The following is a 12,689-nucleotide window of genomic DNA, read 5'->3' as shown; positions in this document are numbered from 1 at the left end:
CATAACACTGTGCAGCTGGGGCACCATTGTTTCCAGCTTGTACTATCACAAAGGACTAACAATTTCCAAAAGAGGGAACATATGAGGGAACATTTTTTTTACTTCAATCGTAGAAATAAGTTTTTTATTTGTAAATAGGCTTACTCAAAATACTATGATTTTATTTAGATTTTATTTCTTAGAGCAGTTGTTTATGGTCTAACTCTAAGGGAAAAAGATCCGTCTTACCTTTCCTGTGTTGTGTTTTTTGAAGTGCTGAATCTAAAATGCCACGCTCAGATGAAAGATCATCCAAAACGTCATTGTCCCAGGCTTGAAAAGTGTGCAAATACTGAATAAAATATAAGTGGATTAGACTCAGGAAAAAGCAGCACAGGTAAGTAATAACTGTCCCTCAAAAAATCAACTTAGAGAGTGGACAACCATACAGGGTACAATAGAGAAAATGGCAGATGAATGGACCTGAGGCACAAGAGAGAAAGGTCAGGACAAAAATCACTTTCAAATTTGAGAAGGAAGAAATGAGATGAATCAGCAGATCTTCCAGCCAAGCCACGGCATGCAGTGACACACCCACAGACAAAACGAAAGAACAGAGAAAACTGTAGAAACATGAGATTTGGATCCAAATTACCACAACAGAATGTTTCATTTTGACTTGATTTGAAGATCAGACTCTGTCTTAATCTTTATCTGATTCAGCAATGTGTCAAATTCAATTTCTTATCAAATGTTCCTGAACTCTAGCCAAGGGAAACTGACATTATGGAAATATCATTTTTCTTGAATCTAGCAATCAAAGTAATAATCATGACAATGTGATTCCAGATTCTAGAGGTATGTTTTCATGGTCAATCTGTTTTATACTGATGGGATTGACTCATTTTATCCTGTCTCTACTCGCTTTTTCTGAGTTTACACTGGCAAACCTGGTGCCTGATACCCGATTCTATTGTTGCTATTACCTGTGGAGGTGATATGAATGGAAATGTGCTAACAATGTGCTAACAAAAAAAGCATGCAGAGTAGAACAGTAGAACAAAGGTAAACAAATACTGGCATTTCAACAAAGAGAGTTAATCTAGCTCATGTCGGACTCATTGCCTCATTCGCTGCTATCCAGTCTTCTCAGTCATATTTCATATTGTTTGTCTGTAGCACAGTGGGTTGATAAAAGCTGTGACTGAATAAAAAGTTTGCTGACTAAAACACTAACAAGACAATGATCGAATCTGAATCCATATTATTTTATATAGACCATAATGTCAGTCTTACCTTTATTAGGCTTTTAAGCATTGGGTTATACTCTTCAATTTATTACTTATTTCACTGTGATCTTTGCTTTGGTTTCTATTTAGTAAATACATTCCATCAACAATCCTCATGACATGGTTGGAAATGACTGAATATTTTCTGACAACATATATAAATATTAGGTAGTGCCACCCTTTACAGCAGGAGAAGTTGATATTTGTGCAACAGCTTACATGACATCATTCTCCTAACACAGATCATCCAGACAGAGTCAGACAGCTTGTGATTGCAACACCACTTGTTTTACTTGCTTCCCTTCATGTTCTCTGCAATGTGACACAGATAAAATAAGCATAAACAGGAATCCAAAAGCACCTACCAGGGAGGAAAGGGTAGGGACATGGGAGCTCTGTAGTTCCAGGTATGTGCTGGGAATTGGCTTGAAGTGCATGTATATCAGGACTGTCAACCTGCTCATCTGTTCAATAAATCTCTATGGCCCTCTCATCCGTTGTGGGTCTACTGTGGGTCATACTTTGATGTTTAAAATAAAGGGACAGTCTGTAAATAGTATTTAATGACAATTTCTGAAACATGCTTTCAAAAAATTCAATAAATTCGGATTATTTGTTTGTTTTCTCTTAATTTGTTAACATTGTTCATGAACATTTGCATTAAGCTTGGGACCAGCACATAAAGTTTGATGCACTGAAGTATGATGGGATAATGAAGCACTTGAGTTATATTCCATGATGGTGTAGGATTATTTTCCAGTTTGTCTAAAGTCTGAGAATGTATGTGATATTGAATTGGTCGCTTGTTTTTTTTAGTTTGTCAAATCACACAGGTTTCAGTTTTCCAGTTGCGTCATTATTTTGTCTCTAGATGATGTCATAACAGCTCATTGTGCAATGTTTATCTAAGACTGTGAAACCACTATCATGATGCACTGATGTCTCCTGATGTTGGGATCCATCTGGTTTGACATCAGTGCCACTGTTTTTACACAGTAACTGGCATAAGTTAGCGTCTGACTCAGACAGAGCTCAGCGTGCCTTAAGACGTTGGAAAGACAAAGTCTCGGCAAATTCTGTGAGGTCATTCCTGTAGTAGAAATTTTAAAGTCAAGCCCAATGACTCACTCTTCTACTGGCTGAGGAAAAATCAAAAAAAGAAAAGGGAAGAAGTTTTTTCTACCAGCTACGTACCAAGGTGCATTTCCCGATTATTTTAAAACACGAGAAATTAAAAAGTCTTTGTATTTTATTTCTGTCTTTCTTTCTTTCTTGAAATATTTCTACAGTCAATGAACCTGTACATTTTTTCATCAGTAATAGTTGAAAATAAACTTTGTCTCAACCAACTAGATTATTAAAATTTTCGATAAACTTTTATACATGAGCTGTGATGATATAATGGTAAACAAAACAATCCCATGAAACATATCATCTGTTTTATACTCAAGTGAAAGTGTCGATAATGCAGTGTAGAATTTATTAAGGCATCTAAGAAACATTTTACGTGAGCTATGAAACAGATATGTTAACACCAAAACATAAAACATACTTAAACTATTTAAAGTGTTGTCACAATATTTTATTACTGATATGATAATGTAGCTGCATCGTGATACCTCATCTTGATTGTATAAAATATAAATACTGTATATTGTATATTTTATGTACATTTTAGATTTTATTATATACATTCACTAGTGGGAAGCCGTGGAAATTCCACGATAAAACTATAATATCAGACTTTATACCAAAGATATGAAAACAAATGTATGGGTATTATAAACCAGTGCACCCAACGTAGTCAAAATCAACGTGGTGAAATAACGACTTTGTGTTGGCAAATCATGGGGCCTTGCGAAGCTGTAGATGAATGTTAGCAGGCTAACTGGAGAAAGCTAACTAATCATGAGATTGGGAAAGGAGCTAACGTTAAAGGAAAAGGCACCTGTCGAAAGTGCAAGTGGACAAGATAATTTAGAGACATGAACAGAACTGTATGTAGTTACTTAAAGACTGTTCTTGTCAGATGCCTGAGAGGCATTTTGGATACTACATCAATCGTCCCATTTCAAACGGAAACCATAGCTGGACAGATTGTTCGTGCTCGTCAGCTAGTTTCACTCAGAATTTGTTGTCGTTTTCTTTGTCGTTCCTGTTGTTTGGTGTCTCTGATCAAAAATATGAAAATTGTGGGAACAGTTATGACACTCTAAAATTATGTTAACTGGGAAGTTGAGTCAGTCAGTCAGTCATCTTCAGATTACCACCGCTGTATCCGACGCAGCAGGTCACGGGGAGCCGGAGCCTATCTCGGCAGCATAGGGCATTAGGCGGGGGACACTCTGGGCACGACGCCAGTGCACCGCGGAGCCACACACAAAGACATACACAAAGACATACGACCATGCACACACACACTCATTCCTACGGGCAATTTGGAATGGCCAATGGCCAATCAGCCTGAAGCGCATGTTTTTGGAGGTGGGAGGAAGCCGGAGAACCCGGAGAGAACCCACGCAGACATGGGGAGAGCATGCGAACTCCGCACAGAGGGGGACTCGAACCCGGGTCCGCCGTGTTGTGAGGCAGCAGCGCGCAGCAGCGCAAACCACTGCGCCACCGTGCCGCCCTGGGAAGTTCATATATAGTTATTTCTTCTCCTAACATAGCAGATGCCTAATGCCACATTGCAGATGCGCTGTGATTGGTTGGGAGCCATTATGCAATTTCCTCCGGGATTAATAAAGTATCTATCTATCTATCTATCTATCTATGATTGGTTACGTGCTTGATTGACAGGTAGTGGGTGGAGTTGGTGACAGCGTGACACTGTGAGACTTTTTGAAGTGAGCTTATTCAAATATGTAGGTGGGGATCTTTTGATCCAAATTAACTAGGCGTTTAAATGTAAAGAATTAAAAAGTACATCCTCCTCCTCCTCTGAAATGTAATGGTGTAAAAGTTGAAGTGTATTACTGCTCAGAACTTGGCCTTGAGTAAATATGCTTAATTACTTAACCATTAGCACCGTTTTCATTAATAATAGTTGGTTTTCTTTTTTTCAGACATTCTCATCATTATACTTACATAAAAGTAGCTTTTTCAAAAAACGACTTTTGTTTGTAAGGAAGTATTTTTCTAGGGAGCTAATGCAGTAAAGTATGGAAGTGTTCCCTCCAGCACTGCTGGTTGATGACATGTCACAGCCTGGTCCATCTCTCGGTCAGGTTTTGGCCCCTCCCACTTTGTTCCGGCAGGAAAGCGGGGCGAGGAGGGGGAGGGGCGAGGAGGGGGAGGGGCGGGGTATCTCACGTCAGAGGCGGTTTCTTTATTTAAACTTGATTCAAGGGGAAAGCAAAGTTTTCTCAGACGAAGTATCGTTGCCTAGCAGCCGGTTGGGAGACTCTCGCTGCTGTGCGTTTCCTCGTTTTGTTTGTACGCCCATACCGAGGAACTGCGACCGCTTCTCGGCCCTGCCTGTCATCGGTCTGTCTCCCATCTCCTTCCCTCTCGACAAACATGTCCCACATCGTCACACTGAAGGGACCCTCTCCGTGGGGTTTCCGACTGGTCGGAGGACGGGATTTCAGCACACCGTTAACCATCTCTAGGGTAAGTAGAGACTGCTGTGCGTAGTCTGGGTGCGTAATCATCCATTGAGCCGTGTGCAATCCTGGCGAAATGTTTTTGTGCTTCAGGATCTTGGATAATAATACTTTTTACAAACATTCCTGTGGTATTGATTTGGGATTCGAGAGGAGAAAAGCCGAAATATCTAAGTACTTATAACTCAATTTTGAAGGAAATGTGTATCTCTAACAGCAGTGCTTATGTATGAAAGTAAAAGCTGAGGGACAGTAGAATCGAGTTACTTGTGACTTAAGTTGCCAGTTTAATTGAGCCCTTCATTATGATTTGTCAGTCATACTGTAAGCATCAGGAGACAGAAGAAAACTAATATGCAGATTCATATGTTAGATAAATCCACCTTATTCCCCATGGTTCTGAAGTTAATGTTGAAATAACTGAGACAACAGATGGCCAGACTGCAGTAGGTCAAAACTAGTCCAGGACATTGCATTATGATCATGATCATTCCTTAATATATTATTTTTACTGTTAGTACTACTGCTAGTAGTGCTGATGAAAACTGGTGGTATTCATAAAGATTTGTGAACTTTCCTGGCCCTCAGAATTTGGGTCAAAAGTCAGTGTGCTGGCAGTGGATCTGGCAGTAGCCAATACTTTGTCTATGCCAGGATAAACACAGCACAGTTCTGCTGCAGGCCTGTCAGTGTGCAGCAAGTGGAGGGGTGGAAGAGGTACCAACATTTGTTTTTCATCAGAGCTTATTGGTGCAGCTGAAGGATTCCAGGTGTTATGCTGAAGTCCCCAACCATCCCTTTAACTACAGGGTTCTCGCGCTTCAAACTAGAGGTGTAATTTTTACGTTTTACAGCAAGTGATTAACAACTCTGAGAGGCACTGACAAGCCCCTGAAGGTCACCTGAAGTGCTCTCTATATCAAGTCTTCACTACAGCCTTTAAAAGGAATTGTGATGCAATGGTGAGGCATACTTTGACTCATGGTGTGCGTGCAAGGCTTCACAGTTGTGGGTCTGTGTGCAATTTGAAAACTTTCATGCTAGGCACCTTTGCTTCTCTTAACCACAGTGAAATATAGGCAAAAATTAAGCAGGACATCAGAAAACCCCAAACTCCTTGTATGTTAACGTCTTTTGCTGCAAGTTGAAATATTGTTGGCAAATCCACTTTTTTAGTGAAGCACTCTTCAGCCTTGATCTTTCGGGTTCAGTTTGTCTCACTGTTCCCAGTTTCCACTTCCACCAATTCCAGGCTTTACTTGGGGGAAAAAAGGTGGAAAAACAATCCACACTCAAATCAAATTCTAGTCAGTGTCAGGGACGTCTTTTGTAGTTGGAAGATTGGGCAACACAGTGCTGATGGCATCATTTAAATCACTGTAATTACATGTTGCACTTTACAGACAGTTGCAGTGCATAGTTAAAATTGCTATAAAAGCAGCACTCCCATTAAACAGAGGGAGTACTGGATCATTTTTAAATCTTGGCATAGAGGAAGAAACAGCTGGTTAGATGCACGCATATTTACCAAAATATGTAATGGCATAGGAGTAAATACTCAGTCTCTTGGCAGTAGGTCTGTATCTCCACTTCCTCTTCAAGACTCCTTCCTTTCTGCCAGCCATTGCAATCTTTGAAACCTCCTTTGACAGTATATAACATCTGGAATAGGCAGAACGAGACATTTGTTTTAACCTAGTGTCTGATGCCACTTTACTGGAGTGGACGAATAAGAATTAAATTTATGGAGAAGTGACTAAAAAGCAGAAAAGTGGAAAAGAAATGCACTTTACATGTGGTAGATGGTTTTGTGCTTCATTTGAGCCGAAATAAGACCAGTTGCTCCTGATATAATTGATAGCATCTCCTAAACTCACTTCATCAAATGCAATTCCAATGTGCTGAATGGTGACACAGAAAGAAATAGAGTGAGGGAAAGTGACAATACTGACGTCTTATTGTATCCAAAATGCATCTTTTGGGGAATTGTTGTGTCTATTTATTCAAACGATTCAATTAAAGCTCTTTCTTCCTCTTTTCCTGAACCTGTAGTTAAAGTCAGTGAAAGTAGTAAGCAATTTCTGATTCATAGAAGCTGTTCATTTGCTGAAGGTGATAATGAGGTGTGTGTGTGTGTGTGTGTGTGTGTGTGTGTGTGTGTGTGTGTGTGTGTGTGTGTGTGTGTGTGTGTGTGTGTGTGTGTGTGTGTGTGTGTGTGTGTGTGTGTGTGTGTGTGTGTGTGTGTGTGCAAATCAGTGGCAGTGGCATAACTACAGAAGCATTTAGAGGGAATATGTTGAATATAGCAGCTGTGGTGTAAGACATTTTGTGACACAATATCAAACCTATGGGCAGACAGAAAGTGACGTAGGACTTCCCAAATGGCAAACAGCCACTTTTCTGGACAGGAATTACCAAACCCGTAACCTGATGCATGAACTGAAGAAACCTCTTGGATGAGAAGCAAAACGTCTTCAGGTTTTTCCTAGAAGTCCATTTGATCTTCATTCAAATGGTCTTTCATTCATCTTTCTATCTTTCTTTCTATCTGTCTGTCTGTCTGTCATCCTCCCATCCATCCATCTTCTTGAAGAGTAGATGACCATAATCGTCTCATCTTCAACCTCTTTTCTACCTTGTGTGTCCCAGCTGGTGAAATGTCTCTACAGCTTTCAGATTATTATCTTTTAATACCATTTTTGTCCAATGTATAATAATAGTTTTAGTTATTTTATTTATATTGTGTTGTTGTGGCACTCTGAGTATAGACAACATAGACGGAAACCATCAGACAGCTGAACCAGACAGAACTCTAATTAATCTGTTTACAGATCCGATTTAGACAGAATAAAGACTAATAACAATGACTAATGTCATTAGTCACATGCATTTCTCTCATGTCCTTGTGTTCTCATTGAATCTCACATGTTTACTCATTTGTTACTGTATTGTTAATTGAATTAGTCTGTTTATTATAGTGCGATGATCACACAACAGTCAGAACCTCAACATCCAGACTATAGAAACACACTTCCACCACAAAGGTGATAGCTGTGGTTCCATTCCAGGTCCAGCAAGCAAACAAAGGTGTTTGTCACGTTTCCAGGGATAAGAGTCACTGTTCCCACCCAGCAGAAGCCTGTCTGTACAATCCATTCATGAGCAAGGTGTTGGATCTGGTTTGGCTTTAAAAAACCTCTCTGTATCAGGAGGTTTTAGAGATGTTTATATTTCCAGGTCGTGACTTCTTTGTCTATACTTTGTCTCTGACTACTTCATGATCAAAACATTGTGTAACTGAAGTTATTATGTAACTTTAACGTTAAACAAGTGTTTTGACTGTTCACTCATAGTTTAAATAAACACTGAAATTTTGTTTGGCCTGTCAACTACTTTGACCTCATGGACCAGACTCCATGTGTATGTCCTGATCCAGATGAGAAAGATAGGAAGAAAATGTGAATTCCAGAGTTAATCTCCAAAAATTTCTACCAGCATTAGTATTAGGTGTTAGTTGTTGGCGCTGCCTTCTATGGAAGTAAGTCAGTGTTGAGATTTCCGGGCAGTGTAATCACTGGTATCATTACCATAAAATCTGTTATGGCCACAAGTTGGAGAACAGCTCATGCAAACAGTGTGTGCTGCTGAGAGATGGTTCCTACTATAAATGCATTCAATGTATGTGAAATTATAAACAGCATACATGGACAAGTTATCGCTGTGAAGAAATTCCACCCATCTGCTGATGCCAACAGTAGGTTACCGAATGAAAAGGGGGTTTAATTTGTATCATGTGAGCCTAAGATGCCATTTCTTGTAACACTGGATATTTTTCTTGAAATGTGTTTTTTTGTTCCATCCACAGTGGTCTAGAAACCGCTTTGTCATCATTCTAATCAGCTTTGCGCCATCTTTTGCTTCAGGTCTGTTTCCAGCTGAGGTCAGAAATCCTGTTTGCTTGTGAATGGCTGCCATTCCCTATTATGAGTTTGATCCTGAATCGTAATAGAAAAAAAATATTCCAGTAGCTTTTGATGACCGAATGCTTTTTTACTGCCAGTACTCTAATGCAAATAGAAAGACAAAAATAAAACACTGGTCTAACCTTTTTTTCCATTTAGCCAATCAGTAGAAAAACCTTATTGTAAAATAAGTCATCAAGTCTGTTGATTATTCTGGTGTTTCTGTAATAAAAGGAGTGTTTGTCATTAAAGTCACATAACTCATTCTGTCTGGGTTAAAGGTGCTGAACTTTAGTCCAAATCAAGGAAAGATTTCACATAGTTGCTCATTTTAGTGTGTTCTTAATCAACAGCAAAATAATAAAATTCAGAGTAATTTACATTGCATTATGATTAACTGATAAATTCATTATATAATCACTGGCGGGAACCCATGGAAATTCCAAGATGAAACAATAATATCAGACTCATATATAAACCAAGTGCACCCAACTTAGTCTAAAATCAACGTGGTGAAATAACGACTTTGTGTTGGCAAATTATGGATTGCGGGCATTGTGAAGCTGTAGATGAATGTTAGCAGGCTAACTGGAGAAAGAAAGCTAACTAATCGTGGGATTGGGAAAGGAGCTAACATTAAAGAAAAAGGCACCTATCAAAAGAGCAAGTGGAAAAGATAATGAGAAGTGATAGTTCTGTTAGCTGACTACATGAACAGAACTGTATGTAGTTACTTCAAGAGTGTTTTTGTCAAATGCCTGAGGAGCATTTTGGATACTACATCGATTGTCCAATTTCAAATGGAAAACATTGCTGGACAAAATGTTCGTGCTAGCCAGCTAGTTTCACTTATTTGTTGCCAGTTTCTGTGTCGTTCCTGCTGTTTGGAGTCTCTGATCAAAAATATGAAAATTGTTGGAACTGTTCCGACACTCTAAAATTATGTTAATTGGGAAGTCCATGTATAGTTAGTGATGTGCAGATGAACACCAATGAAGCATTGAAGCTTTTCATCCCGATCGGTTCACTGCGGTTCGAAGCTTCATGAGGCTTCATTTGCTCTAGTACAACATCTGCTGGATGCTAAAATATCAGTTGGCGTGAGTTTGAAGTGTGTGGCATTTTGTAATAAAAATGTCAGCAAAATAAGGAAGTATGCAAAACATGCATATTTTAGTGATGGCAGCACAGTGTGTATGTGTGTGTGTGTGTGTGTGTGTGTGTGTGTGTGTATAATAAATAAATATATCTATTAATAATCCCCGTAGGGAAATTACTTTTAAATCCAAATGCAATGCTTGCACACGTATACAGTATACACCTGGGCTTGCACTAGGAGCTAGTATGACTAAGCCACTGTGGCTCAGTGTAAACGAATTGAGCAAACCACAAAAAGCCACACTCTGTGTCCAAGACGGTGGCGCACGGGCGGACGACCAACTTTCGTCGCGTGGGGGCCTCCCCCGGGAAATTTTTTAGAAAATGGAGTTGTTTTCCTGCATTCTGAGGGCAAAATCTTCTGTTCAGTTTACCTACAAAAATACACTAAAGTCATCAGTTCAAGCTGAACTATATTTATTTTTGTCCTACTTTATGCAGGTATGAATGTGAGATTCAACAATTGAAAACTTGCATTCACTATGTGAAGAGACAGTCATACAAAATATTACTCAAGGTTTACTTGTAAGTTTTACTTAGACTAGAAGACATTTCAACTTTAACCACCACCAACACCATTGATATGCCATAGTTTGTTTGTTTTTTTTAAATTCAATAACATGAGTTTTCATTTCAATTTAAAAATGCATATAAAATAGCAAGCAAGGTGAATACACATTTACATGCATCGCTGGTTATTCCTGCCGGTCATAGAAAACAAAAGTCTAAGACTACAAACAAGTATTGATAATATCTTTCATTTACCTTCTGATCGGTCTGTCACCACTGCTCCCCCCTCTCAGCATTCACCATTTGTTTATTAATGAGGACTTTAACACAAACTCTACTATAAAACACTGGATTCTTCTCATCGATCGTCCTCGCCTTGTCTTACAACAATTCGCGGGTTCAGCTTGGAAAAAACCAATCTTTTTGTTTTTCATTGGACGAAAGGAGGTCATGACCCGAGTGCATATTTGATGATCGGGAGCGTTCGGGTCACTTCGGCTATTTCCGTCGGGATGCTTCGGCTAAATTCCGTCGACATGCAGAAATAGCGGGGCTAGTGCCGTTCGCTAGCGGAAGTAGCGGTGCTGGCGCCGCTCGCTAAAGGAAATAGCGGTGCTCGCTAGCGGAAGTAGTGGCGCTCGCTAGTGGAAGTAGCGGCGCTAGTGCCACTTGCCAGCGGAAATAGCCTAACGGAAATAGCGAGCGCCGGTCGCGAGCGAAAAAGTTGTAAGTTTTAGCCTTTTTTCCGTAAAAATAAGAATGCCACTGTGACTACACAGTCTAAAAACCTTGAAGCCAATCTGGAATTTACTTCGACTATGGCGAAGTGGCAAATGGCTAGTCCAAGCCCAGTACACACACACACACACACACACTGGCAATATGGAAAATGATCATTTAGACATGACGAAAATGAAAATAAAGTAAACACGTACAGTGAGGGGAGGGTGGTTGGGGTATGGATATGATTGTGCTTTTGTAACATTGAGGTATAGCCAGTGATTATGCGTGGGTCATATCATTGCTTTTTATTTAAAAACAACATTTTTGTCCACTGTATAAATTTTATAACACATAAAGAAAGAACCAGACGAACAAATGTCCAACTGTCAAGCATGTTTATCTTCGACGTGGGGCTGTTATACATCAGAAAATAGCTGGTTTCAACTCCGTCCTTTCTATGTGTACATGTAGACACAGGTCACACTCACTAACGTCACCACGGTTTTCGTCGCAGGGAGACGCCCCCCTGATAGAAAAAGATTCGTTTACAGCGTCGACACGACAACGCAGACCCGGCGTTTACAAAGAAGTTCGCTTTAGCCAGCCTTTTCATTCTGAATATCTGCTTTGTCATGTGGATGAAAGGCGTAACCTCAACAAAAAGCCTGATTCTTTCTGGCAGATGCGCCATGATTGGTTGGGCGCCGTGATTGGTTGGGCCCTTGATTGGTTGGGTGCTCTATTGACAGGTAGTGGGTGCAGTTAAAGCGTGACAGTCTGAGGTTTTCAAGTGAGTTTATTCAAATATATAGGTGGGGAGATAATAAAATCAATTTTCACAGCTTTAGGCATGTTTCAATTCTTTGTGCTTTCAGCCAGATGCTTATCACTGCAGGCAGCTGCAATATGTAAACCGGACTCATATGTATGAAGCAATCCATTAGTCCTGTAGTGGTTGTTTGGTTTGCAGAAAAGAGTCGCATATCCACATCCTATTAATTGATCAGTGTTATTTAAAGAAACAGTTAACCTTCATTTCAAAAATATGTATTATGCTCCTTGCTTGCAGAGGTATTTAATTGTCTAGACATTTGTGTTGGAGTTTTTGAGGTGCTATAGATAAAGAAATGAGACAGGGCCAAAAAATGATAATGAAAAACTCAACATTTGTCTTCTTCTAGAAAACCCTGACCTGGTTCTGCTGGGTATCGCACAGACCTGGGTGTTTTTGGTTTAATGGAGGACTGTTTTTCTTTCCATTACATCGTCATTCGAATACATTTAAGCATGGAAGAGAGACTTTTGACTGCATTCCTTGTTGGTGTTTCCCCTCACAGAGCTGTATCCTTAACTACCCTACCTAGCTTCATAAATGTGAGACTGCTGGTAGATATATTCATGTAGATAGAAAATACGTCCCACATGAAGCTGTTCACAATGTCAAAATTACCCAAGGATCT

The 12,689-nt window shown here is 39.7% G+C and overlaps 1 protein-coding gene across 1 annotated transcript in view; it reads left to right on the top strand.

The window, feature by feature from the left end:
• Window positions 1-4,584: 4,584 nt before the first annotated feature.
• pdlim4 (PDZ and LIM domain 4) overlaps window positions 4,585-12,689 on the top strand; it is a 51,075-nt gene continuing 42,970 nt past the window's right edge. Inside the window, exon 1 of the mRNA XM_068331919.1 lies at window positions 4,585-4,883. Coding sequence (XP_068188020.1) covers window positions 4,791-4,883 — 93 coding nt within the window. The 5' untranslated portion in view covers window positions 4,585-4,790. The remainder of the gene's footprint in view (window positions 4,884-12,689) is intronic.

Source organism: Antennarius striatus, chromosome 13, assembly GCF_040054535.1.
Source record: "Antennarius striatus isolate MH-2024 chromosome 13, ASM4005453v1, whole genome shotgun sequence".
NCBI classification, from domain to species: domain Eukaryota; kingdom Metazoa; phylum Chordata; class Actinopteri; order Lophiiformes; family Antennariidae; genus Antennarius; species Antennarius striatus.
Note: the sequence above shows the minus strand (reverse complement) of the source record. Positions and strands in the feature narration are given on the sequence as shown.